The sequence below is a fragment of the Rhododendron vialii genome, chromosome 10a (assembly GCF_030253575.1).
Source record: "Rhododendron vialii isolate Sample 1 chromosome 10a, ASM3025357v1".
Taxonomy (NCBI): Eukaryota; Viridiplantae; Streptophyta; class Magnoliopsida; order Ericales; family Ericaceae; genus Rhododendron; species Rhododendron vialii.
In genome coordinates this window covers 12,063,373-12,089,780 of record NC_080566.1, presented here as the reverse complement: position 1 = coordinate 12,089,780, position 26,408 = coordinate 12,063,373, and the positions used below count along the sequence as shown (strand labels likewise).

General features: G+C 40.8%; 2 protein-coding genes across 2 annotated transcripts; both read left to right on the top strand.

Annotated features, from left to right (window-relative positions):
• The first annotated feature begins 6,629 nt into the window (after nt 1-6,629).
• LOC131302886 (uncharacterized) lies at nt 6,630-9,636 on the top strand. The gene is made up of 5 exons (XM_058329679.1): nt 6,630-6,693; nt 7,486-7,791; nt 7,879-8,684; nt 8,823-9,199; nt 9,552-9,636. Exons 1-5 carry the CDS (start codon nt 6,630-6,632, stop codon nt 9,634-9,636), a joined length of 1,638 nt encoding a protein of 545 aa, XP_058185662.1.
• Nucleotides 9,637-16,355: 6,719 nt separating this feature from the next.
• On the top strand, nt 16,356-26,135 carry LOC131304686 (DEAD-box ATP-dependent RNA helicase 16). Its single transcript, XM_058332020.1, has 15 exons — nt 16,356-16,712; nt 17,367-17,525; nt 18,227-18,316; nt 18,416-18,544; nt 18,757-18,857; nt 19,101-19,215; nt 19,719-19,850; nt 21,531-21,596; nt 21,742-21,921; nt 22,380-22,475; nt 22,859-22,996; nt 24,611-24,693; nt 25,047-25,084; nt 25,204-25,415; nt 25,874-26,135. The coding sequence occupies exons 1-15, from the start codon at nt 16,485-16,487 to the stop codon at nt 25,961-25,963; spliced, it is 1,857 nt and encodes a 618-aa protein (XP_058188003.1). The 5' UTR covers nt 16,356-16,484; the 3' UTR covers nt 25,964-26,135.
• Nucleotides 26,136-26,408: the final 273 nt, after the last annotated feature.

The window sequence follows — 26,408 nt, the reverse complement described above, 5'->3', positions numbered from 1 at the left end:
ATAGTTGACGTGAGATTTCGGGACACTACAGATTTTTTTTTGGGTAATAACTAGGACACTAGTGGGCCACACGTGATTCAAATACATGTGGCATCATGTAGTTGTGCCGCTCAACAAAGCAAAAGAAATTGTTTGGTTTAACTTTGGATATGGTCTTTATCAGTATCAATTTGCGTTTGACAAATAATTTATCAAGTGGTGGGAGACTTCTTTCTTTTTTTTCTTTTTCTTTTCAAAAGTTCAGAAACTTTAGGACTTATTTGTTTGAGGTACTCAAAATTTCTGCGCACGATTTCCAATAGTTTTGTGTATAATTTTCAATAAATCTTTTTTAACTATCTCTTTTAGGACTTATTTGTTTGAGGTACTCAAAATTTCTGCGCACGATTTCCAATAGTTTTGTGTATAATTTTCAATAAATCTTCTTTAACTATCGCTTTCTACTCATTATATTTCAAAACTTTTCTCAAAATCTAAATCGAACAGGGTCTTATTAATTGCAACCAACAAAAGCAACATCACAACTAAAAAAAGCAACCATCCTTGATCAAACGATTGGCTAGCCACGTGGGAGGAGAAGCTTCCCAAGTAGAGACTCCCAACCCCCCAACGCTCCTACGCGCCAAACAATGTGCGACCATATTTCCAGTTCTTTTAACAAAAATGAACACACACACATCAAACTCCATTTGGTATAGCCGAATGTCTTGAAGGATGACCTCGATATCCTTGTGCACTCTCCCGCAACATCTTAATCAGACTTAACGCATCACCCTCCAGCTCAGTCGCCCGAAAGTCCATTGCTGCCCCAAAAAGTACCGCTTCTCTAGCTGCCCCAGGCCTCAACTATAATCGGATTAGCGATACCCGGGATGCTTCATGCTTGCACACCTTGCTGCCCGGAATCTCCTACCCCCATCCCGAGCTTACCATGCCTACGCCTCCCACTCTGTTCAACGCATTATTCCCTCCATCAAAATTGATTTAACCAAAGCATTTTCTGAAGGACATTGTGGGGTGGTGTTCACTCTAATCTCTTTACTTCACTCGTTTGATGTGGGTTTATTTGGTTACGGAACAGACTTGTCTGCTCCCCTCTCTTGACACTGCACAGAGAACACACGGTTAGTGTCTACCGGCCGGAAGTAGCCAGCGGGCATTCCGATGCCTAAATTAGTTCAAGAATAGAGAGTGGAAACTTAACTTAGTGGGAGAAGAGAGCCTACCTTACTAGGGTTTTATCTTGTCTTATATCTAGTGGAGCACCTGCCTTGGGGGTCAATTTCGAAGGGGGAGCACGCTTCCAACCCACTTTCAGATGACATCACTAACCATCAACCCCCTTCTGTCCTCAAGCGCCAGGAGATATTCAGCCTTGAGCTTGTCGGGTGGGGCTCGGTCGGCTACATGGGTGTGCGGGGCTGGCTCTGCATGTTCGTACCGACAACCACCGAAAGTCGCGCACTTTAGCTTGCGAGGGGACCGCTAACTCCACGTGGCGTCTTGTGAGGGCAACGCGCGGCTAGGACGTACGGTCCTTGAGCCAGACCTCGTCGTATTCCATTTGTCTTCGCCAGGTGGCTAGACAGGAACGGTACCACGTGGCCGATCCAATCTTCTCCGTATTGACCTAGTGTTTACAGCCTGTTAAGGAAAAAATCAAGTGGACTGATCGACGGTTGATATTCAACTGAACACGTTTCAAAATATGCATCACATAAAGATCGTGAGCATGACAGTTAATGCAAGCAGGCAGTTGAAGTAATTACAACATTGGGAACATGTGAGATCATGGAGAAGTAACCGCCTCGTGCAGATAGTGGAGCAAGAATAGGGAGCATGGAGCCACTTAATTCAAATCGAAGGAGGGAATTCCATATGATTTGAATTTCAAGTCGATGACAGCCTATAAATACAAGAATAGAAGATATTTAGGACCCCCAATCAATCGCCCAAAGGCTTCTACTTTTATCTGTATTTTACATTTCTTGCTCTAGGAGTAGCTTGTAACGTAACTGTCTGTTCGATTGTGTTCTCATAGTCGATTGACTTCTACCTCGAGGAATAATAAAGTCCATTTTGTTGTTCTTCTTCCATCTCCATTCACTTCATTAAGTTTGCTTCCAAAGAAGTCCTGAAATACGGCAAGGAACCAAACTCCACCACCACAAACACCCACATTTCCAGCACGCTCAACAACTCTTAGTCGATTCGTCGACTGCAAGTAAAAAATAGACAAACAATTTTGGCGCTAGAAGGAGGGCTCTTATTAATTTGGAAGTAATGGCACCGGCAACAAGAAAGCAAGGCAACCGACCAACAGAGCCTCAGAATGAAGGCTTGGAAACCCAAAACGATGTGATGCATCCTGAACAAAGGATGCCAGAGAATAGCCAAGGAAATGGCTTGAGTGCGCCAACGGATATACAGAGCCTTTCCAGGCAGTTGGCACAGGTTTTGTCTAACCCAGAAGACGAAGCGGCACAGGAATTGATTACCCTAATGAGAAGGGTGGTTACACCCCCATCTATCATAGATGTTGATGCAAATGGTGTAGTTCATGAACAGTTGCAATCCGGTGATTTGCCTAGACAAGCCCCTCAACAGGTATATTCAAATCCAGTATTTGACTCAAATATGAATATGCATAGTCGACCATTTGTAGGTCCAACTGCTTTACGGTCCACAAGGCCAACCAGTTTTTATCAGAATGTTCCATCTATATATGAAGTTGGAAACAGTAGTGGGAATGGTCAAACTAATGGTCTCAATCCTAGTCAGAATCCCCAAAATGGTTTCACAGGGGTCCATGTTATGAACAATGGTCAGCACATATATAGTTCTGCACAAACTGTGCCAAATCATGGCAATTACACGTACCATACTATGCCAGCTGTGTCAAATAATGGAAATAGTTGTCAGTACGTTCACAATTTGCCAAATAATGGCAATGGAAATGGTCAGAATGTCCCTTTCGTACAACCTCACGTACCAAATGTTCTTAGAGCCCCAGATCCCATGAATATTAACTGGGCACAAATATTAGAAGTCATTCAAGATGTATACGGACCAGGGCTGCGCAGGGTAGAGAAACCTATGTTTAGGAAGCCTTACCCACATTGGGTTGATAGTGTGCCTTTACCAAGGGGATATAAAATACCTGAGTTATCACTCTTTAGTGGTATGGAAAACCAATCAACAATCGAACATGTGGGCCGGTTTTGCCTGCAGTTAGGCGAACTGGGCTTGGATGATGTTTTTAAATTGAAATTGTTCCCGCATTCATTAACTAAAATAGCATTCACGTGGTTCATAAGTTTACCTGCAAATTCCATTCATACGTGGCAAGATATGGAAGAACAATTTCATGCTCAATACTTTAGGCACGAACCAGAGGTTTCGATTGCTAATCTGGCTAAGTTAAAACAAAGGCCAAATGAAACGGCAGAATAGTTCTTAACTAGGTTTAAGAGATTAAGAAACCAGTGCCACGGTAATGTGCCAGAGACTGAGATAGTTCGAATAGCTCAAGATGGTCTCGAGTTTAACTTTAAAAAGCAGTTTAATGGATCTAATTTCAAAGATCTATTTGAGCTTTCTATGAGAGCATCTCAATTTGAAGCTATTCTGCAGGAAGAAGAGCAATTAAAGAATACATCTCTAGGAACATATTACCAAGATGTAGAAGGAGATATCGAAATCGATGTAGCGCAAGTTGTGGGAAAGACCCCCATAATTTGTGACACTCTGGTTAAAGCAGAAAAACCAATGAATATGCTTTCGTCCCAACCCAATAGGCGTGGGGGGCAAGCAAATTATAGACAGTATTCGTTTGACTTAGCACAAGCTGACCAGATATTTGATGAACTGTTGAAACAAAAGTTTATCACCCTCAGTCCTGCGCATATTATTCCTTCTGATAAAGATAGAAAAGGAAAAGAATATTGCAAATGGCACAATTCGTTTAGGCATAATACTAACAATTGTGTTACATTTCGGAATTGTGTACAGGATTTGATCCAGAAGGGGTTGCTGCAATATGCTAAAGGTGATAAAGACCCGATGGGTATTGAATCCAATCTGTTTCCAAAGATTGAAGTGAACATGGTGACGGCCGGCCTAGCTAAAAGGCTGGGTTCCAATATTGAGAAACAAAAGCAGAGGGATGAAGATCAAATGCAGACTGAAGAAGAGTCAGCAAAGTCTCATACTTCCAGGTTCCCAAACGATTACCTCTGTATCAGGTGTAGACATGAGGTCCAGTATGGAGAAGCAATCATAGCAGAAGAAGAGCAGAAAAGTGCATTCTCCAAGTCCGGACTGAGGTTCAACACAATGGGGGGAAACGATCTTCAAATATATGTTGGAGCCAAACTGATTTATGAAGGCATAGATCCAGGGCTTTTTAACAGAATAGAGTCAGAGCATTGCTATGGGCCAGATGATGGACCATTCTTATTCAGAGGACACCCAGTGGTGCCTGCAAGGCCCGGGGTACCTTCTTGCCAAGACCTTGAAGCAGTAGGGTACCAATTTCCCAATCGAGGGAGATACCTTAATCAAAGGGGTGTTAGTTCCAGAAGAGGTTTTGGACTACGAGGAAGAGGACCTTATGGACGTGGGTTGCACCAACCCAAGGTGATAATGCCGCCTAATCCTGATCATGAGGATTGGAGCACGCTTAACCACCCAAAATTCCCAGCAGAGGGTTGGTATACCAAAGTATCCAGTTCACAGAAGAGGAGGCTTCAAAGGAAATTTGCAGCCAGGGCTTATGGTGATCCATGGGACCATGTTTTCGAACCACGAGAAAGAGTGGAACCATCAAAGGTTTCAAACATGGTGTGGACTCAAGAGCAAGGAGAAACCAGTGTGCAGGGAAAACCAACTCTTAAGCATGGGGGGGCAAGAAAGTAATGCTGCAATTTCTCCCCAGTCGACTGCCCAACCAAAGGGTAGGAAAGAGTTGAAGCAGAGCTTGAAGAAGAAAATGGAGGAATTCCAGAAACTCATGGAAGCAGACGATGATGATCTCTTTGACAAGGGTTCAGAACAGGAAGACCTGATCAAAGATGCGTCCCAATCTCCACAGAGATCTGCAACCTTTGGTGAAAGTCTGGCCGCAATCCAATTCGGGTCAGTACCTATAAATTATCAGTGTAATATGATTTTAGTTCTGCCAAAGCAGTTCAAGGCAAAACCAAATCAGCCTATCAACTTGGCAGGTGATGTTGAAGATACTACCCAATCGATTGTAAAAATAATGGATAAAGAGAAGCATTCTCAGTCACAGCCCATTAACGTCGAGACGGATGAACACGAAAACAGTATCGTGGTTCTTAGAACACCTGATGATGCCTTCATAAGGCATTTGAGACCGCTATATATTAAACTGCATATGAATGGCCAGCCTATTTCAAAAGTGTTGGTCGATAATGGGGCAGTAGTCAATATTTTACCCTCTAGAATGTTGAAAGTCTTGAACAAAACCAATGACGATTTGATCCCAACAGAAGTCACAGTGGGCAATTTCGCTGGAGGATGTTCTCCTGCTAAGGGGATTATATCTTTACAACTGCAAATTGGGACTAGGAAGATGACTGCAACATTTTTTGTAATCGATTCTTCATCTAATTACAATGCCTTACTAGGCAGGGATTGGATCCATATAAATAGTTGTGTACCATCTTCTTTGCATCAGGCTTTGATCTTTCTGAAGCAAGAGGAAGCAGCAGGAATGGAGGTCTTTTGGGCAGACCGACATCCATTCAAAGCAGAGACCAATAATATCGAAGCAGATCTCTACAACGAACATTTGTGGCCAACAAGGATAGAAGACTCAGAAGTCAGATCTAACCAAGTTGGGGTAACTGAGAGTCAATTCCTCACATACATTAAAGAAGGATTCCAGGAGCTAAGCAAGGATTTCACCAGGCCTAACATTATATCAAGGCTTGTCAAAAACGACCAACAAGTTTTTAATGTTTAGAAATTTATTCAATACAGGAAGTGAAGAGTTGGCTACTGTTAAAGCCACTTTTAGGAGATTATTTTCTTTTCTTGTTGACAGAAAGTTGCAGGCAGACGAGCCTATTTCTTGTAATTGGGCTGAATGTGTTTTTGATGATAACCCATTAAACATGAAAGAGTTAGGTTTAGCAGACTTAAAACCAGCACCGGCTAAGCTGGATGATGATGGGGCCCAAGTGAAAGATCCCACGGAAGAAGTAAATCTAGGAACTCCAGAAGATCCTAAGATCACGTATGTAAATGCCACTTTGCCTGATGAAATAAAGGAGAAGTTTAAGTATTTGTTGCGTAAATTTAAAGATTGCTTTGCTTGGAGTTATGATGAAATGCCAGGTTTAGAAAGATCTTTAGTCGAGCACAAAATACCTATAAAAGAGAATTATGTACCTTTTAAACAAGCACCCAGGAGAATGAAAGATGACGTTCTTCCTCAAGTCAAAAAAGAAATGGAACGCTTATTCGAGGCAAAGTTCATTCGACCGGTCAAATATGCTGAATGGGTCTCAAATGTGGTCCCAGTGTTAAAGAAAAATGGGAAAGTTAGAGTTTGTGTTGATTTCAGAGACCTAAATACCGCATCACCAAAGGATGAATAGCCAATGCCTGTTGCTGATTTGCTAGTCGATGCAACGGTAGGTTATCAAATGCTGTCCTTCATGGATGGTAATGCTGGCTATAATCAAGTATATATAGCAGAAGAAGATACACATAAAACAACATTTAGATGTCCTGGATACATAGGGACGTTCGAGTGGGTGGTTATGGCCTTCGGATTAAAAAACGCGGGAGCAACCTATCAAAGAGTTATGAATTTGATTTTTCATGATTTTCTACATAAATTCTTGGAAGTTTATATAGATGATGTTGTTGTAAAGTCAAATTCAGTTGATGAGCACTTGCATCATCTTGAACAGACTCTGGAAAGGATGAGGTGTTACAATTTAAAAATGAATCCTTTGAAATGTGCATTTGGTGTTACAGCAGGAAATTTTTTGGGATTCTTGGTGCATGAAAAAGGGATTGAGATTAATAAAACTAAGGCTGATGCTATCTTGAAAGCACAAGCCCCAACTAATAAAGAAGAGCTTCAACAGTTCTTGGGAAAGATTAATTTCCTTCGAAGATTTATTGCCAATTTATGTGGGAAAACAATGGCATTCTCCCCATTATTAAAATTGAAGTCAGAAAAGGATTTCAAATGGGAACAAGAGCATTAGAAAGCTTTTGATATTTTAAAACAATCATTGGTAACGCCTCCCGTTCTGATGCCTCCAATAAATGGAAAACCATTGAAGCTATATATATCAGCAACACACCGTTCAATTGCAAGTCTATTAGCCCAGAATAATGAACAAGGCCGAGAGCAATCAATTTACTACCTAAGCAGAAGGTTAAATGATTGTGAAGGAAGGTATTCATGTGTTGAAAAGATTTGCTTGGCATTATATTTTTCAGCAATTAAGTTAAGGCATTACCTTTTGCCAGCTAGGGTAAAGATCATTTCCCAAACCGATATAATAAAGTACATCTTGTCTAGGCCCATTTTAAGGGGGAGACAAGGGAAATGGATATTAGCCCTAATCGAGTATGATTTTGAATACGTGCCTCAAAAGGCAGTAAAAGAACAAGCTTTGGCAGATTTTCTATCTGAGCATCCAAATTTACCTCTGGAAGAGGATACCTTTGAAGTGCATTTTTTGGAACTCAGACCTTGGAAACTGTCTTTTGATGGTTCGAAAACAGACAATGGAGTTGGGGCAGGTGTTGTTTTGACATCTCCAAAGGGAGAAATGTTGCAATTCTCTTTCTAACTCGATGAGAGTAGAGTTTTGACAAATAATCAAACAGAATATGAGGCCTTAATCATAGGCTTAGAAATAGCGAAAGATTTGAATATACGATATCTGAAAGTCTCTAGGGATTCACAATTGGTCGTTCGACAAGTTACAGGGCATTATAAGTGCAATCACCCATTATTAAGTTTGCAGCTTGAAAAAGTTCGACGTCTTGCTCAAAACTTTGATGAGATATGTTTTCAGCATATCTTGAGACTTCAAAATAGCGAGGCTAATCAAATGGCCCAAGCAGCTTCGGGAGTTAAAATTCCTGAAGGGGACACGGAAAAAGTGATCAGAATCCAGAAAAGGTTTTTACCCTTCTCAGAGGAAAGGGAAAAGGATCGATTGGATGTATTGGTAATCGACGTTTCTGATGATTGGATGGTTTCAATAAAGAATTATCTTCTGAATCCTAATGACAAAGTAGAAAGGATTGTCAAATGTAGATCCATCAATTATGTTCTGTTAGGACAGGATTTGTATAGAAGAACTTCTGATGGTCTACTGCTGTTGTGTGTTAGTAAAGACCAATCGATGAGGATCATGGGAGAGGTTCATGAAGGAACTTGTGGTGCCCATCAAGCTGGTGATAAAATGAGATGGTTGATTAAGAGACACGGGTACTATTGGCCAAACATCCGAGCTGATTGCATTCGATATGCTAAAGGTTGCCCACAGTGTCAAAAGCATGGACCTATCCAGAGGATACCTGCTCATCAATTGCAATCGATTATTAAACCTTGGCCGTTCAGGGGTTGGGCAATCGATATGATAGGAGAAATCCACCCAGCGTCTTCATTACAGCACCAATTTGTGGTAGTAGCAACTGATTATTTTACAAAATGGACAGAGGCAATACCTTTAAAAGGTGTTTCACAAAAACAAGTGATTGATTTTATTGAGGAATATCTTTTATGTAGATTTGGAATTCCTGAAACTATTACTATTGATCAGGCATCCGTATTCAATGGTAGAGAAGTTATCCAGTATGCTCAAAAATATGGTATACAGATTTTGAATTCTACTCCGTACTATGCCCAAGCTAATGGGCAAGTCGAATCGACAAACAAAATTATAAAGAATACCTTGGCGAAGGTAATCGATGATAACCCAAGAGAATGGCACGATCTGTTGCCCAGAGTGTTGTGGGCATACAGAACATCACAAAGAGAGAGTACTAGGGTAACTCCGTTCGAATTAGTCTACGGGCACGCAGCGGTTTTGCCAGTCGAAATTAACGTTCAGTCTCTAAGGGTGGCACGTCATTATGATCCAGACTTGCAATATGAGGAAGCAATGTTTTTGGACATCGATGGATTGGAAGAAAAAAGGTTACATGCCCTAAACCAAATTCAAGCCCAAAAGAAAAGAGTGGAAAGGGCTTACAACAAAAGAGTGAAACAAAAATCTTTTGCAGTTGGAGACTTAGTGTGGAAAACAATCCTCCCAATCGATTCAAAAAGAAGGAAGGGAAGATTTGGGAAATGGTCTCCAAATTGGGAAGGTCCTTTCCGTATTGCCCAAATCTTACAATGAGGTGCATATCATTTAGCATCAATCGAAGGGGTTCTTCACGAGAGAACCATTAATGGTAAATATTTGAAACATTATTTTCCGTCTATGTGGGAAAACATGAGTTAAAACAAAATATTTCGTTTCATAACAGAAGCTGCCCATGAGTAGGGCAGCATTACAAGAGGCAGCCCAAACAAAAACAAGAGATCCCAAAAAGGATCTGACAAAAGAAAAGATCCCAAGAAGGATCTAACAGAACAAAAGAGAACCCAAAGCGGGAACCCAAAAGAAGAAACCCCTGTGGAGACCAACCTAAAAAAAAGGAAAAGATCTCAAGTGAGATCTAACAAAAAAAATACACCAGGACTTCCCCACAAAAGAAGGCCTATTCTTTAGGCCATTCTTTCCACTGACCAGAGGTGCCAGCCATGGAGGACCTGATGTCAGCAGGATCAATCGAAGGAGGCTTGTAGTCGATGGTGTCCAAGTTGGCCACCACAAGTTTGATGGCAGACTCCATCTTTTCCAATCGAAGCGCCATGCCGTCCGCTCGATCGTGGATAGCCTGAATCCTTCGTTTGCACTCATTATGATCTTCCATGAGTGCCCACGAGAGCTCGGTGGCCAGTTGCTTGATGTAAGCAGGGGTGATTTGTGTAGAAAGAGGAGTAGAGGAGACGTTGGTGGCCATAATGTAGAAGCACAAGTGTTTGAGCTTATACTTAGTGCTAGTATTTATAGACTAAGGAAGATCTAAAGACGTGGGTCGTGGATAGTTATCCCGAGGTAAAAATCAAAAGACGTAACAACTAATAGGGTTAGTGGGCTTCCCAAAGTAAGGCGGCTGAAAATGCTGCAGCACGGCATTATTTGTTGTACTTAACCGTCAGTTATTACTGTGCATGTTCCCTAAAAGTAGAGGGAAACGTCACCATAATCATGACGTAGTGTTGTCATGATTATAGGTGCCCACGATTCAGATATATAGGGATCAAGGGTTTTGATTGTATGGTTTGCTCACATCACATTTGTAAGTAAAGGAATACGAACCAATCATGTGAGGTTTATTCCTATTTGAACATTATGTGAGCTTAGTCCCTGAGTCAAACATGTGAGTATTCCTTGATCCAATCCAAACATCTATGAAGTGGTGTTCAGAGTCATTTCAAAACAAGAAAAGGGCCATGGAAGGCCTAACACTCATTCTATTGCCATTCGAAATATTGGCATATCACCGGTTGATAGATGATAAACAAAAGTACTTATAATAAAACTAGTCGATTGACTGTAAAACTAAAGTCATTCATGCAGAAAAGAGGACCTAAAAGCCTCCCATTTAACTACAAGTTCATCACATTTAACTCTGTTTCTCTGCAAGTCCTCACGAGCAGCAGAGACATGTACTGAGACTCCTTCGCCTTCCTCTGCTAAGTGTTTGAAGTCTTTGTCAAGTTGGCCTGCTATTACCAGAAGATTTCCTTTCTCAGTCTGCAGTTAACCCAATCGGTGTAACAATTCTTTTTCTTCCTGATCAATAGCCACGAGTCTCGACCTTAAAGTCGAAGCATCAGCATGCATATTCGATAACTTCACTGTCAGGTTGGAAAGGTTACCAATCAAGTCCTGCTTTTGACTTATTTCCTGCTGGTAATATCGAAAGAGGCTGATGTTATCACCCAATGATGATGCATAATTTTCCAGGATGATTTGTTCCCTGAGGGAGAAAACATGCCTTTGTGACAGGGATTCAACACAGGCACTAAAATCTGTGGACTACACTGTCATTAATTCCTCAAAAGGAAGCTTTAGGAAGTCAAAGAATACTTGGATTTCTTTCTGGGTCTCTGCACTTAATTGAAGGAAGAAGAAAGAGCTACTGGATTCTGAAACTTCAGTGAGGGATCGAAAGACTTGAGAAGTCGACTCTATCTCCTCCATCAGATGGTCCAGTGAATCACTAGAAGACTTAACATGAGCAGAATCCTCAACACCCACAGGATTTGTTGCCGTTTTGTTCACTGAGCGAGGAGATGTGTTTAGAGCAAGGACCTTTGGAATACTTGCAGGGATCATACCTGCTGGTGATAGGACTTGATTTCCAGAGGGATTACCAGAAGGACTAGAGGCCACATCCTCTGCACCTTATCCACCTCCTTGGTTAGGACTAGTTTGGGCAATGGGGGCAATTTGAACAGGACCCTCTACTGGTCCTTTCTTTTCCAAATCCTTTTCGATTGGTGCTGATGGAGCCTCCAAATTAGGTACATTTGCCACCCGTGGAGAAATCATTTCCTCCCTACTGTCGCCTTGTTGATTTAAATCAATTTTCTGAGTTTGTTAAGGATTGGGGTCAACAGTGGTCTTCCGCCCTGGTATAGCATTGACCACATCTGTTGCAGGCTGAGTTGTCGTGACAATGGGTTGTCGAATGGATTGTACACCAAGCTCAGCGACATTTGGCATCAGAACCGAGCCCTCACCAACCTGCATAAAAGGACTGTCATCCTGCAGCAAAGGATTTTCTTGGTGTAGCAGTTGTTCCTGTAACTCTGGCAACCAATCAGCCTGACCCAAAGGGTCTGATACTGCTGTATCAAAAGATTCATATTGATCAATTGCCAATTCGGTGTCAATTGTCTCTCCTGCTGAAAAGGAGGATTTCTGGACTTGTGAGGATTTTGAAGACTTTTCCTCTTCTTCCATTTCTTCAAAGGCATCAACAATTTTGGTTCCCTTGCCTTTCTGTAAAAGAAAGAAAATGAGAATAGAAAGGCTTTTGAAAAGACAATAAGGGAAAAGAGAAGATGAGAATGTACCCTTGGAGCCAACTCTTTGTCACTCGAGCTTTGTTTTTTGGTGGGCTTTCTTGTTGGTTGCTTTGTAGGGGTAGATACTTCACCAACCTGTCTTTTAGGTCTACCAGTGGAAGGACTTTTAGAAACCTTTTGGCTCACACCTGACGTGATTTTGAGGGTCCGCGTCCGTGGCCTGGTTTCGGAGTCCTTGATCGATTCAGCTTTCCTTTTCCTAGTGTTCCCACTTGGCACAGATGATATGGGAACTGCTCCTGCATGAGGCACAATGGCCTTAGAAGGTTCATCAGGCAGTCGAGCTGTTATCTCTGTCAAGGAAACAATGTCTCAGTGATTAGTAGAAGCATGACTAATTGAATTGCAAATCAATGAATAGATGTGCTTACCAGTCTTATCCTGGAGGTATTTGTATTCAGGGTCAAGCCTGTATAGGCAGTCTGAAAGTGGAGCACTGAAATAAAGGGCTCTCATAGTTGACCACCATTCATCAAAAGCAGGCAGGGTCACATTATTGGTCTTGAAGTCAATGAACTGAAAGGCTTTCACACGATGTTGAAAATTGCTGACCATCAAGGATATCATTTGCGAGTCCTTGGCCTTAATCGTTGGCCTGCTTGAAGCCATCTCAGCAATGTTGGGGTGAACGAAAGGCATTGGAATGCCTTGTGCAAGGCCAAATTGTCTGGCACATTGACAAGGAGAATAATTTTCAAAACCACAGTTCCCAAAAGGAGTATTATTTAGGGCAAAGCCAACCGGGATAAGTCTTGGAAGAAGGATGCTGGCCCAGAATAACCGTTTGGGCTGAGTCATTTTCTCTGCAAGCTGGGGAGAGGCTGGTGGAATACCCTCAAAACATGGCCTTAATCGTTCGGATGCATATTCAAATTTATCAAAGGGATAGAAAACAGGCCAATTCTTTTTGTTATCTTCATAGAAGAAGGTGAAGTACCTTTGAAAGGATGACTCCTCTGTCTGAGTCAGAAAACCTAAGAAGTATTCAGCATAGCTACGGCATGCTTGTAAGGCTTCATCAGATCGAAGAGGATTGTTTAGCTTAGGTTTCAGTTGGGGAAAATATGCATACAACTAAGCTTGGAAAATCCAAAAAGGACCACCACAAGAATCTGCTATCTTCTTGTCAACAAAGGTAAATAAACCCTTATACAGGGATCCTAGAACAAATGGGGCAAGGGCCAATCTTTTTACTTGAGCCATATAGATGGCCAAGTTAAGGAATTCTTTGGTAACCCTAAGCCCAGGAACTGCCATAAGAAATCGGCAAATCCAAAACAGGTAAAATGCAACCTTCTCATGAAAACAGGGTCCAGATGCTTTGGCTTTGAAATGAATCTTAAGCCATTTCAAATAACTAACCCCAGCTGATGGAACAATGAATGGGGGATCATATGGATCAGGTGGAAGTAGGGCATTTACCTCACGGCCTAAGGAAGGGAGGCCGGTCAAATGAGAGATATCCAAAACTGTCGGAGATAATAAGCCACAATGCAGAACTAGGGCATTGGATGATTTGGACCAGAAACAGGCGGCAGCAACTAAGAGTTCAGGTTCATGTCTAAGGGGAATTGTGAGAGCTCGATTGTCTCACGAATCCCCATTGTCTTCCAATCCTCAAAAAGAAACTTCATCATGCGCCTTACCCAGTCTACCCATCCCATTTCGACGGTATAAGGCCAGGAACGAAGGCAGGTGTTCTTATCCCAGCCTGACCATTCCAGCGATGGAAGCTGTAGGAGGAGTGGATCGCGTTCCCCCACTGGGTAAACCTCTGGAAAGCCATCCGGAAGAGCTGACGAGAAAACTGGACCCAATATACAGTGAGAACTGACGTTATCGTCAGGAATCAGGACTTGGGTGCCCTGATTAACCCCATTTCGGTACGACTCAGGGAATCGGAAGGAATCTTCCGCCGCTGACTCGGTAGCCGGATCTTCAACTGGATCACTGACAATCTGTAGTTTGGATTTCGGTGCCATTTGAGAGCTATTTTAGGGTTTGAAAGTTGTTTTAGAATTTTGTGCGAGAAAAAGCTCGATTCGCGCCCTAAAATTTGAAGTGCTCTGCCTTATATAGGTGGTAAGTTACTAAGAGAAATATTTACCAAAGTTAATATTTAACTTAGGTAAATAGGGGGGCATTGTTTACACCATATTTTAGTATTTAGTCTCATATGATCGATTGGGTCAAAATGTTACACGTGTCAACACGTTTTAGACTAATTAATAAAATGTAGTATGAAGCCTGTTAAGGAAAAAATCAAGTGGACTGATCGACGGTTGATATTCAACTGAACACGTTTCAGAATATGCATCACATAAAGATCGTGGGCATGACAGTTAATGCAAGCAAGCAGTTGAAGTAATTACAACATTGGGAACATGTGAGATCATGGAGAAGTAACCACCTTGTGCAGATAGTGGAGCAAGAATAGGGAGCATGGAGCCACTTAATTCAAATCGAAGGAGGGAATTCCATATGATTTGAATTTCAAGTCGATGACAGCCTATAAATACAAGAATAGAAGATATTTAGGACCCCCAATCAATCGCCCAAAGGCTTCTACTTTTATCTGTATTTTACATTTCTTGCTCTAGGAGTAGCTTGTAACGTAACTGTCTGTTCGATTGTGTTCTCATAGTCGATTGACTTCTACCTCGAGGAATAATAAAGTCCATTTTGTTGTTCTTCTTCCATCTCCATTCACTTCATTAAGTTTGCTTCCAAAGAAGTCCTGAAATACGGCAAGGAACCAAACTCCACCACCACAAACACCCACATTTCCAGCACGCTCAACAACTCTTAGTCGATTCGTCGACTGCAAGTAAAAAATGGACAAACACCTAGCTGCAGTCTTCTGCAATCTCTGGCACAACCCGAGTATAGTTGACGGGCCCGAGGATCTCCTACTCGCCCAATGTACCTACGGATCCAACACGACTTAGGCCCAAGGAGTCTGTAGCCCATTCATATGCTAATCCGGCCTACTACAGACACCATTCAGTCCACCCTAACGCCACACCTCAGTCGCCCCCTCCCTATACCCCCCCCCTCACCCTTTTCCTGATCCTTTAAAAGCTGCATAGTCTCACCTACCGCTATTGATATGGCTAGCCCATGTTACCCCTTCCCAGCGAAAAGCCGAAAACCACATCATTTCGGCATTTCCGTAGCCTCCAAATTGCCGCAGCAGTGAAAACCCTTACAATAGTTTTTACAAGCGAATTTTTACATTCCAACTTAAAAATGGGTTCATTTTTTAAAGTTTGTGTTAGAACTTACAACTTTTTCTTTACTTATTGCGTTGCAAACTCTAGTTTGATGATCACTCATTTTTTTTATTTTTATTTTGGAGCAGTATGAATTAGAAAAATAAAAGTCTAGTTGCACAGGTTTAGAAAATGAAACTTCAATCGGATCGGATTTAAAACTATAAAGTGAAGTCCAATTTACTATTACCCAATAATTTTATAGGGTACAACATAACTAGACTCTGTTACATCATATGTAGTGTAAGTCTGGGAAGAACCCAGCATGAATGATAAATATGCACTCCTACTTGAGTGTGCAACCTCTGCTCCAATTACCGGTATCAGAAAAAATATTTTTTCCCCTACTGCAATGCTCCTTGCCCTCGGTGTCGTAAAAGTGTGAGGGGTTAGTATTGAGCATTTTAGCTAAACTAAACGAACCAAATGAACTGAAACTCTTGTTTTCACGAATTTCTAAAAAGGTCATTCTACACATATATATCTACTAAAATGGAGTACCATTTAGCAAAAACAACTTGTCTATCTTCCTTAGTCTGTCATCTCTATTATAAAACAGAAGGGTGTGAAGACAAGTTGTTGGAACGACTTAGATTCATTTGATCCAAAGGCTGTAGTGCATCCTCTCACTTCCCGATTAAGTGCCAATGATTTTTACCTAAATCACACAATTGCCATCCCCTGCCAATCGGAATGCGTAGTGCCGTAGGCACGGAGTAGCACTAGTCCAATAATATAGCGGAAACGCACTCTCGACCTTGGGCCTAAAAGTGTTGCGTTGCTTGGAAGGCTCCAATTTCCCTTCGTTTTGGACCATCCTCTGGCTAGTACTCCTACAAAGCCCGTTCCATCTGGTCGTTGTTACATAAACCCAACCCGTTTCGCACTAAAAAACCCCGCCCCACTTGTCCTCCTCTTTCCCTCTCCATCAACCCCTAAAACCCTAATCCCCACTCTCTCTCTCTCTCTCTCTCTCTCTCGTTGCAATCGTCTCCAACCGAATGGCCAAAGCAACGAAAATGCTTCCTCACGTGAACGAAGACCACGAGAAGGAGCCAGAGCCCGAACCAGAACAGGAACCCGAACCAGTACCGGAACACGAACAGGAAGAAGAAGAAGACCAGACCTTCGAAGAGCTCGGACTGGACCCTCGATTGATCCGTGCCCTAACCAAGAAATCCATCGACAATCCCACCCCCATCCAGCGCGTCGCAATACCACTCATCCTGGTTCGTTTCGTCGCACCCCTACTCTCTTTTGGCTGCTGCTAGGGCTGTAAACGAGCCGAGTTGTGCTGTGTTCAAGCTTGTTTATTAAATTTTTGGTGAGCCCGAGCTCGAACAAAGTGAAAACTCAACGAGCCCAGCCAGTCGATGCTTGACTCGAGCTCGAGCTAGCTCACGACCTTTAACGAGCCAACCACGGACATATATTTATACTTGCATTGCATAGTAGACGGAATTTTGATTGTGCATGTGCAGGTGTCTTTTATTACAAGAGAAAAGCCTCCATTTTGAAATAGTTTTTTAGTATTTCACAGTAACATATTTCTCTTCAATTAATGAGGAGTACTGTAATCTCCTTCTTTTAAAAGAAAAAACGAGCCTTATAGAGCCGAGCATGCTAATGTTCAGACTTCAGACTTGTATATCATGCAAATGTTCAAGCTTGTGTATCAATTTTTTCTTGAGTTGGACCTCGAGCTCGATAAAAACTTAACAAACCGAGCTCGAATGAGCCCAAAACGAGCTGAACACCGAGCCGTTCATGAGCGGCTTGGTTCATTTACAGCCCTAGCTGCTGCTGGGGAAGTGCTGTAAGACAAATAGAAAAATCGATTCTTGTATTTGTTCGGCCTTGTTCTGATTTTTGCGTGGTTATAGGAAGGCAAGGACGTGGTTGCTAGGGCAAAGACCGGTTCAGGGAAGACCTTTGCTTACGTCCTCCCGTTGCTTCACAAGCTCTTCTCCGATTCCGGTTCGAAGAATAGGCTCGCTCCCGCAGCATTCGTTCTCGTCCCAACCCGAGAATTGTCTCAACAGGTCCGCTTTAATCCTCTTTCTCAATTTAATTGTCAAAACTGTTTGTTTTTTCGCGCTTAGGCGGTGTTTGGTTTGTTGGAATTAAGCTCGGATGGAACGGTCGTTCTCTCGGAACCCTCGTTGTGGCGTAATGCTGGCTTAAGAAATGATGGTATTTTTGTTGCAAGTGCGATAGTCGGTCAAGTGCTTTAGGTGAATCTACATTCCCTTTGAGACCAAACCATAAACACTCACTTTGAGACCAAGAAGTCAAAGAGCAAGCCACGTGATCCACATACTAATCAATATAACTGATTCCAGATGCTAGCAAAACAAATAGAACATATGATTAAGATACTACAAGTCTGGAAGATAATCTAATTCAAAATAAATGCTTGAGCATTGTAGCCTGAAGGAAACCCATTCATTAAGGTAGCCCCTAGCTCCAAACTCAATTTCCTGCCCTTGCCCACGCATGCCCTCGGTGTGAGTGTGAATGTACGCAGGATGTAGGCATACGAAAAGAAGAAATCTTGCCCTTTATCTGTATGTAGGATTAAAACCAAGTTAAGGTAGGCACCTAACTCATCTCCTGGTGAATCAGAAGAAGAAGTACAGGGTCCTCATTTGCCCCGCACTTCAGAATTATCTGGTTTATTCGTGAATTGTAAGTTTAGTGGGTAAGATAGCCTCTGGGTAATGTTAATATTTTCTGTTGGCAGGTTTATTCAGAGATACAGTCGCTGATCGAGTTATGTAGAGTGCAGTTGAAAATTACTCAGTTGACGAGCGCTATGTTCGATGCTGACTTGGTTTGTTCATTTGTCATTTTTGTTAATTTATGTATGAGCCTACATATTGTTTGTGATCACATTTCTTACCAATTGTCTTGTTTGGAATTTTGGTTGCAGAAAACAGCTTTGGCAGGACCGCCTGATATTCTGGTTTCAACCCCAGCTTGCCTGCAATCGTGCTTTTCAAAAGGTGTACTCCTCCCAGCATCTGTTCAGGATTCGCTCTCATTTCTTGTTCTTGATGAGGTACCAATTCAATTAGGCTTCAGTTATCAAATTCTAGTCTAGTTATGATGTTGTTCAATAACAATTATTTTGAGGGTGAAATGTCGTAAATTTTGTTTATGAAGAAAACGTGCACAATTTATGGGCTCTGTCATTTTCTTCTGTAAAATTTCTACAGCACGATTATTTTCTGTCTATTTATTAAGTGATTGATGGATCCTTTTTGTCCTCAGGCTGATCTTCTTTTGTCATATGGGTATGAAGACGATATAAAATCTCTTACCGCTCATATCCCTAGACGATGTCAATGTCTTCTCATGTCTGCTACGTCAAGGTGTGTTTGGTGTTGTTTGTTTCTGTTCAGTAGTAGTGACTTTGTGTCTAGTTTTATGTTCTTTCATCCTCTGCATGCCTTGATGTATACTGGTAATTTGCATTGCTATCTATTTGGGTGAATTGGATTAACAAATCCGACAACAGATTCTTTTCTTGATGGCGTTGACATTTTTGTTGTTTTTTCTCTCAGAAAATGAAGAATTTGACCCACCACATTATCTTGTTTTTTGATATCTTGCAGTGCTGACGTTGAAAAGCTCAAAAAGCTTATTCTTCACAATCCGTTTATCTTAACTTTGCCGGAGGTTGGAGATACGAAGGATGAGATTATCCCTAAAAATGTTCAACAATTTTGGGTAAGAAGCAGTATCCCCTATTCATAGAATATGTAGCCCTGGGTGTGTCTCCGTTACCATCAAGTCCAGGGTCCGTACAACGTTTCTGGAAAAGATGGAGGCTCTGTCCAGGAATGTAATTATCCCTAAAAATATTTGAAGTACTTTGTGTAAGGAATGATATTCCCTATTTCTAAGTTATCTAACCATTCCTAGAAAAGATGGAGGCTTTGTCTCCCCCCTCCCTCTCAAATTCAATTACCTCCGAGCGACCAATTTAGGTGAATTCTTGTCTATAATATGTTGTTTTAGAGGGGTCTCTTTGTAGTTAGGATCCTTTGTATTCCTTCATATCATTGATTGTCTTGATTTCCTATGTATCTTCTTCATTTATGCTTCAAATATATAAGTTTTAGGTTATTGTGCATTTGTGCAAAGTCGCAGCTTTTTAGCCTGGTGGTAGCGAGCATAAGTTATAGGTTACTGCTTAATTTGTGTTCCTTGCCTTACTGCTATTTTTTTAGATTTCGTGCAGTGCTCGTGATAAGATTATCTACATCCTTGCCCTCATGAAGTTGGAGCTCGTCCAGAAAAAAGTGCTCATATTTACTAATACGATCGACGCGAGTTTTAGACTGAAACTCTTCTTTGAAAAGGTATTTTGACTTCACTTTGTGATCTCCAATATTAACATTGGTCTCATGTACTTGGATAGTAAAATAGTTTTCTTGTTTGTACCTGAGGGCCTGAGGCTGATTGCATAGGATGCGTTGGTTGGACAGGTTGGCTGTTATTGGGGTAGGGTTATAGCGGGTGACTGGATTATCTCTGAGGTATTTAGGTCTTCTTTTGGGAGACTAGCTGAGAGGTATTCGTGTGAAGCGAGAGGGGTCCAAGTCCTGAGAGGTGGAAGGAGGTAACTTTATATAATCTGATTCAAGATGGTAGGTTAGACTTAGACGGGCCAAGTGGATTTTCTATAGAAATCAAGTGTGCTGTGTGTATATCCCTCAAGTCGAACCAACTTTATTTAGATATTGAAATAAGATGGCCACTAATGACAAATGATAAGAAAAAGAACGAGCATTTTATAGTGTAGTTTTTTTTTGGGGTAAGTATTGTCTAGTGTAGTAGTTCATAGGAATCATATGTTTACGAGCTCCTGCTGTATTGTATTGATTTAAGGTTACAAATTTGAAGTCAAATGGGTTGTATTACTTGTGGAATTTTCCTTGATCTAATCTACAAGTACTATTACCTAGGTGAAAGCGAAGAGGTGAGATGTAAGCGTCAAGGTGTTTAGGCATAAGCCTTTGAAGTTATTAATTTTTATTATAAAAAAATAAAATTAACTAAAAATACCAAAAAAAAGAGGGGGATAGTGTTTGCGCCATACAAAGGTACCTCATTAAAACAAGAAAATAGTAGTAGGTAGAATTCAAAAAAAGCATGTCAAGGCATAAAATCATACTACATTAATAGATCCAACTTTTAAAAGAATAAAAGCACTTTAAATTGTCTCACAAATTCGCTAAGTTTTGGCGTGTTTGCCCCAACAACCTATGAAGCACCGACACCTTTAGAGGTCGAAGTATCGCGGTGTTGGGACATGGGGACACAGTAGGGACACGTATGGCGTGTCCCATGATTTAATTTAAATTTTTTATGGGGACACGGGAGGACACTGATGGGGACACAGCAGGGGCCAAATTGTAATTTTTTTTTAAATATGGGGGTCAAATTGTAATTTTTTTTTTAAATTTGGGGCCAAATTTTAATTTTTAAAAAATTTCTGGGTGTCAAACTAAAATCATTTATTTATTTATATAAATAAATAAATATACATGTGGCATGTCCCCCGCCGTGTCCGTATCCCCATTTTTTTAGAATTCCCGTGTCGGTGTCGGTATCCGTGTCCGTGCATCATAGCCAACAACTTTATCTGTACTGACTCTTTCATTACAAAAATAAAAAGAACTCTTCTCGGACGTTTGCCTGCCTCATCTAGGCAAATTCTTATGGATCTACATGTAACTATTAGTTGTTTATGAAAAATCATCAACTCTGTTATATCTTCTTAGACACTGTGATTGAGGTTTAAAATTTTGAGGCCAAATGGGATGTATTTCTTATGGAATTTTGGTGGACCTAATCTACATGTACTATTAGTTGTTTATGAAAAATCAACACTGTGTTATATTTTCTTAAATGTTGTTATGGTGGACCTTAGTCGTTTGACTAAACGATAAAATCTAATATTTATGCAACTGTAACACAAAAATTTTGGTGATTTCTTATCCATTTTCATTTGATGTGTGGACTATTATTTATTGCAGTTTGGAATCAAGTCGGCTGTTTTAAATGCTGAGCTGCCACAGAATTCTCGTTTACATATCCTCGAGGTTTGCCATTTAAAGTGCAATAATTTCCATTCCTTCGGAATCTTGATCAAAATAATTAAGATGTGTTATCAACTCTTGGTTTACATTCTGATTCTACACTGGAAGTCAGGTACTTTTGTGCTAAATCTTTTGTTCCTTATGTCAGCAATTCAATGCCGGCCTTTTTGACTATTTGATAGCAACGGATGACAGCCAATTAAAGGAGAAAGAACAAGCTGATGGGGAGAGCCGTGTTGAGAGAAAAAGATCGAGAAAGCATGCCAGGAAAAAGATGGACTCTGAATTTGGAGTAGTGAGAGGAATTGACTTCAAAAACGTCAACACTGTATGTTCATGTTTTCGGCGGATTAATGTTCCTTTGCAATCCTGCATTGCTGTTATTTTGCTGCCTTATCCAATCTGGGTGAACTTTGTCACCATTGACTTATTTAATTACTAGATTAGTTGATATTGGTTGGTTGCCAGTCCTTAAAAATTATTGTGTTATTACTGGCTTCTCCCCCCATCCTAAAACAAAATGATGTTTTCTCTGAGCATTTGTTGGCTTGTTGCTTATCTGATTGGGTTCAAATTCTTAACCAAGCTCTACCATTGTTGATTTGGTTGCAAAGATAATGCCGGCTCAATTGTTTTTTCTTTCATCCTCCTCGTTCTTCACTCTTCAGTAATCTTGATGATCGTGGTCCTTGTTGTTTGTGTTCAACGTTTTGTTTTCTTTGTTAAACCTACTATTTCTGTCTTCACCTGTCTTCCCTTTACCAATACTGCTTTTCCTTTAAACAGGTTATAAATTTCGATATGCCTCATAGTGCTGAAGGATATGTACATCGCATTGGACGTACTGGGAGAGCCTATAGTACTGGTGCGTCTGTCTCTCTGGTAAGTGCTTAATATCTTATATAGTGGAGTTTACATGAAAACATATGATTTTCCCCTCTTTTTTGCAAGTATGCACACTGTAGAAGAATATTTACTCATTTACTTGGTGACTATCTGACTCTAATTATATTTGAATACTTATCTAGGTATGCGGTGCTTATTAAAATGCATAGTAGGTTTGATGATAATCTTTCTGTGGAACATGTGAGAAATTTTCTTGTGGATGTATGTTATGGTTTTTTTTTCTCCTTTGGCTTCTTTTCCTTTATACAATGGGACTTGCTCTTAAGTTTGCGGCTAATTAAATTTGAGAAGGCCAGAACCTTAATTTTTGACCATGGTGATCCAGGCTTATTAATGCTTGTTGCTGGTCCTGTCAACAGGTTTCTCCTGAGGAGATGGAAATATTTGAAGAAGTTAAATCCACTTTGGGTGAAAATGAAAACAAGGACTCAAACTTTATCGCCCCATTTCCTTTACTCACAAAAAATGCAGTGGAGTCTTTGCGATATAGAGCTGAGGTAAGCATATCACTATTCCATAGCTTATGGCTAGGGCAACTTGTGCGTGTCTTTCTTCCCTTTTTTTTTTTTTCAGCAGAGGGGTGTGTGTGTGTGTAAGCTCCCTTCGTTTTAATGAAAAATGTTTTCCTCAAAAATATTTTACCCACTTTCCGGTGTTTGGTTGCACATACATCAAGTAAAACATGAGACTTGTCCTCCAGAGCAAAGTGTAAAATGTTTTACCCCATCCAGTGCAAAGTGTTCCACATGACGCAGGAAGTGGGGCAATCCTGCATCTCTCTCTCTCTCTCTCTCTCTCTCTCAGTTTTTGTTTCTCTCTCTACGTTGGGGAGTGAGTACAGTGTTTATATAAACCTCTATGTCTCCATGCTTCTCTTTCTCTGTACGCACACACAGACATATATAATGTACATATATAGGCGTAAACCTTTGTCCTTGAAAATATTTTCTGATTGTCGACCAAACACCGAAAAACGAAAGGAACAAAAACAGTTTCAGCAAAATTGTTATGCATGGAAAATATTTTTCATTGGAAAACAATTTACGTCGAAACAAACAGAGTCTAAGGGTGTACTAATTTTAGATGCCCCATGCTGGTCTATTATTGAGTATTTGAAAGAACGGAAAAAATCTAATTCTTGCTTTAGATGGAGGATTGGGAAACAGGATTCTTGTGGAGTTGTAGGTTGTAGCCACAATGAGGAGTAATACCACATCAGTATTGGTCAGTTTTGCTCTTTTGTTCTGGATAGGATGCAAATGGATTAGGCAACTGTGGTTTGTCTGCTGCCTGCTAATGTATCGGTTTGTATTTGCTCTATTCAATTAAAAATGTTCTGTTTATATTTAAAAGGCTCCTATTACGATGACTCGTGTCTTTTGTAACAGACATATACTGTGAGGGGGTTGATTTGTAAGCGGAATTGTTCGTTCTAAACTCTAGCTGGCATAGCTTAGTAGGATATTGAAGCTGCGGTTGTTAAGTATGATAGCAGAGGTTTTGATGTTTGGTATAGTGAATAAAATTCTGCTTTGGTTGTGGTATTAACAAAGCCATGAGCAAAAAATGATCATCTCCAAACCCCTCCCTTCTCTGGGTCCACCTTTTTACAATACTCTTTCATAGCAAGGGATTTTTTATGACTAAACACCCACTTCTGTTAACTCATGGCCTAAAAAATCCTCCTATGTCTTGCTATCCATGTGAGCCAATCTAGGGCAGACCAAAGGTCACTTTCAACACAGCTATAGCCCCCCTTTGGAGTGCCGCAATCTGAGCAGTCCCTGAGTTAGCCAGGATTCTCTTAGTGCACATTGAATAAGGAGAAGCAAAATCCTCTTATCTCGCAACTTGTCATGCTATAGCCTATTAAGTTTCCTTTGTTATTCGACACTTGGAACACCATTTAGGGAAATTGTATTGCTGCTACCTACTGGTTGTCATAACATCTGACAGCGAATTGTTCCCACTCTTAGTCCTTGTTCGTTCTCTAACATCATGTTGTTGTGAGTACTGTTTTATTTTCTGTTAAATATCTTGTCCTTGATATCAAAATAGGTTTTTGTAAGTAGTTGGGCTGATGTTTTTACCCTATGCTGATTCGATTACAGGATGTTGCAAGGAGCGTGACAAAAATTTCTGTGAGAGAAGCACGAGCTCAGGATCTGAGGAACGAAATTCTCAATTCTGAAAAGTTTGTTATTTTCTGCCTGTAGCTTCTTTGTGTTGATTTAATGCCTTCTACCACTTCCAAATTGGCTTATCAACAAACAAACCAAAACTTACCGCTAACATTAGATCTAAGCATATAGTGTTTGCAGAAGTTTTGTGTTGCCATGAAAATGGTAGATCGTGATTTCCTACTGGCGGTATGCTTGTTGTATTGTAGTGGTATGAAATCATTGACACAGCCTATCTGACCTTTGGACCATTTCCTAAATTGCAGCCTAGCCACCCCTGTTCACACACATACATGAAGAGCATTAATTTAACCTTTTCCAGTTAATGGACTGTTATTCTTTGCTTGACTGATTTAATTCTGTTCAGGTTGAAAGCTCATTTTCAAGTTAATCCAAAGGATTTAGGTAATGAAGCTTATCAGTTGGATAGTTCTACTTTGAAATATCTGATTTTGTAAGACGATATTTCGCTTTACATGTAAAGATTGAAGATTAGCTAGCATGTTGAACTCGTGTTTGGACAGATCTCCTGAAACATGACAAGGTCCTGAGCAAGAAGCCCCTCTCGACGCACCTACGCGATGTGCCTGAGTACCTATTGGATCCAACCACACAGGAAGCAAGCAAGATTGTCAAGCTGGCTAGAGCTGCCATGGGAAACAACTCTGCTTGCCGTAAGGGATTCAAGGGAAAATCCAGGAAGGACAAAGACCCTCTAAAATCTCTCTCTGCTGGGGTACATTGACTTCTTATTCCTATTTTTTCTCCTAAGTTTTCAGCTCCGTTTATAAAGGAAAGAGAGTTAAACATCAATTCCACCTTGGGGGAAGATTTTGTGAAGCCTTTTCCTTTTTATATAGCAGCTAATGTATAGCTATCTGTAGATGATTCGGCAATGTGTTGAATCTGTTGATTGACAAATTGCTGATTGGTAGCTTAATATTGCCCTTCAGAATTGGGGGCGGAACCAGGATTTCCACTATGGAGGACCCAAACTCAAGAGGGGGAAAACATCGACAAAACATAAACATAGATGTCATATAGTTTTTTTTATTGCTAATCAGAACACTCTTATACTAATGTCTGAGATTTGACAAAAAATCATAAATTTAGGGGGTGCGGGCTCTCTGCTGGCCCAGCGATCTCCGCCCTTGCTTCAGATTACTTATGAATTGCGCCTTTCTTGATCCACAGGCTTCAAAGGGAGGATTTAAAGGCGGGATGAAAAGGAAGGGAAAGGAGAAGGATGATAGCAGCAGAAATAGAAAGAAACAATCTGTATGATTAATTTTTTTTGCATGGTGTCAAGTATTCAACAGTGTGATGTATAATCAATCGCAATTTTGTAGTAGCAATTTAGATGTGATATCAGCCAATATTTTGTAGTGTTCATTGAGAAATGCATGTTCGTTCCTTCGCAAACTGCAGCAATGGTAGTGAAGTGTTCACCCTCCTACTCTAGTATCCTTCTCTTGGTTTTGAACTCTACGATTAGATTTTTGGTTTTTTGGTTATGTTTTTCGTTCTTTCCAAACCAAACCAAACCAAACCTTCCCTTGCAAAGAGGTTGGCCATTACTGAGTGGTGACACACTTAAACTGTAATGACCCGTGCAGTTTGTGGCACTTAGCTCTGTATAGATCATCACGAGGCTTGTACGAGATTCTAGAGGTGGCCCAACCATGTAGACGACCCACGCCAATTAATTTGCAAATCCTTAGCTTAAACG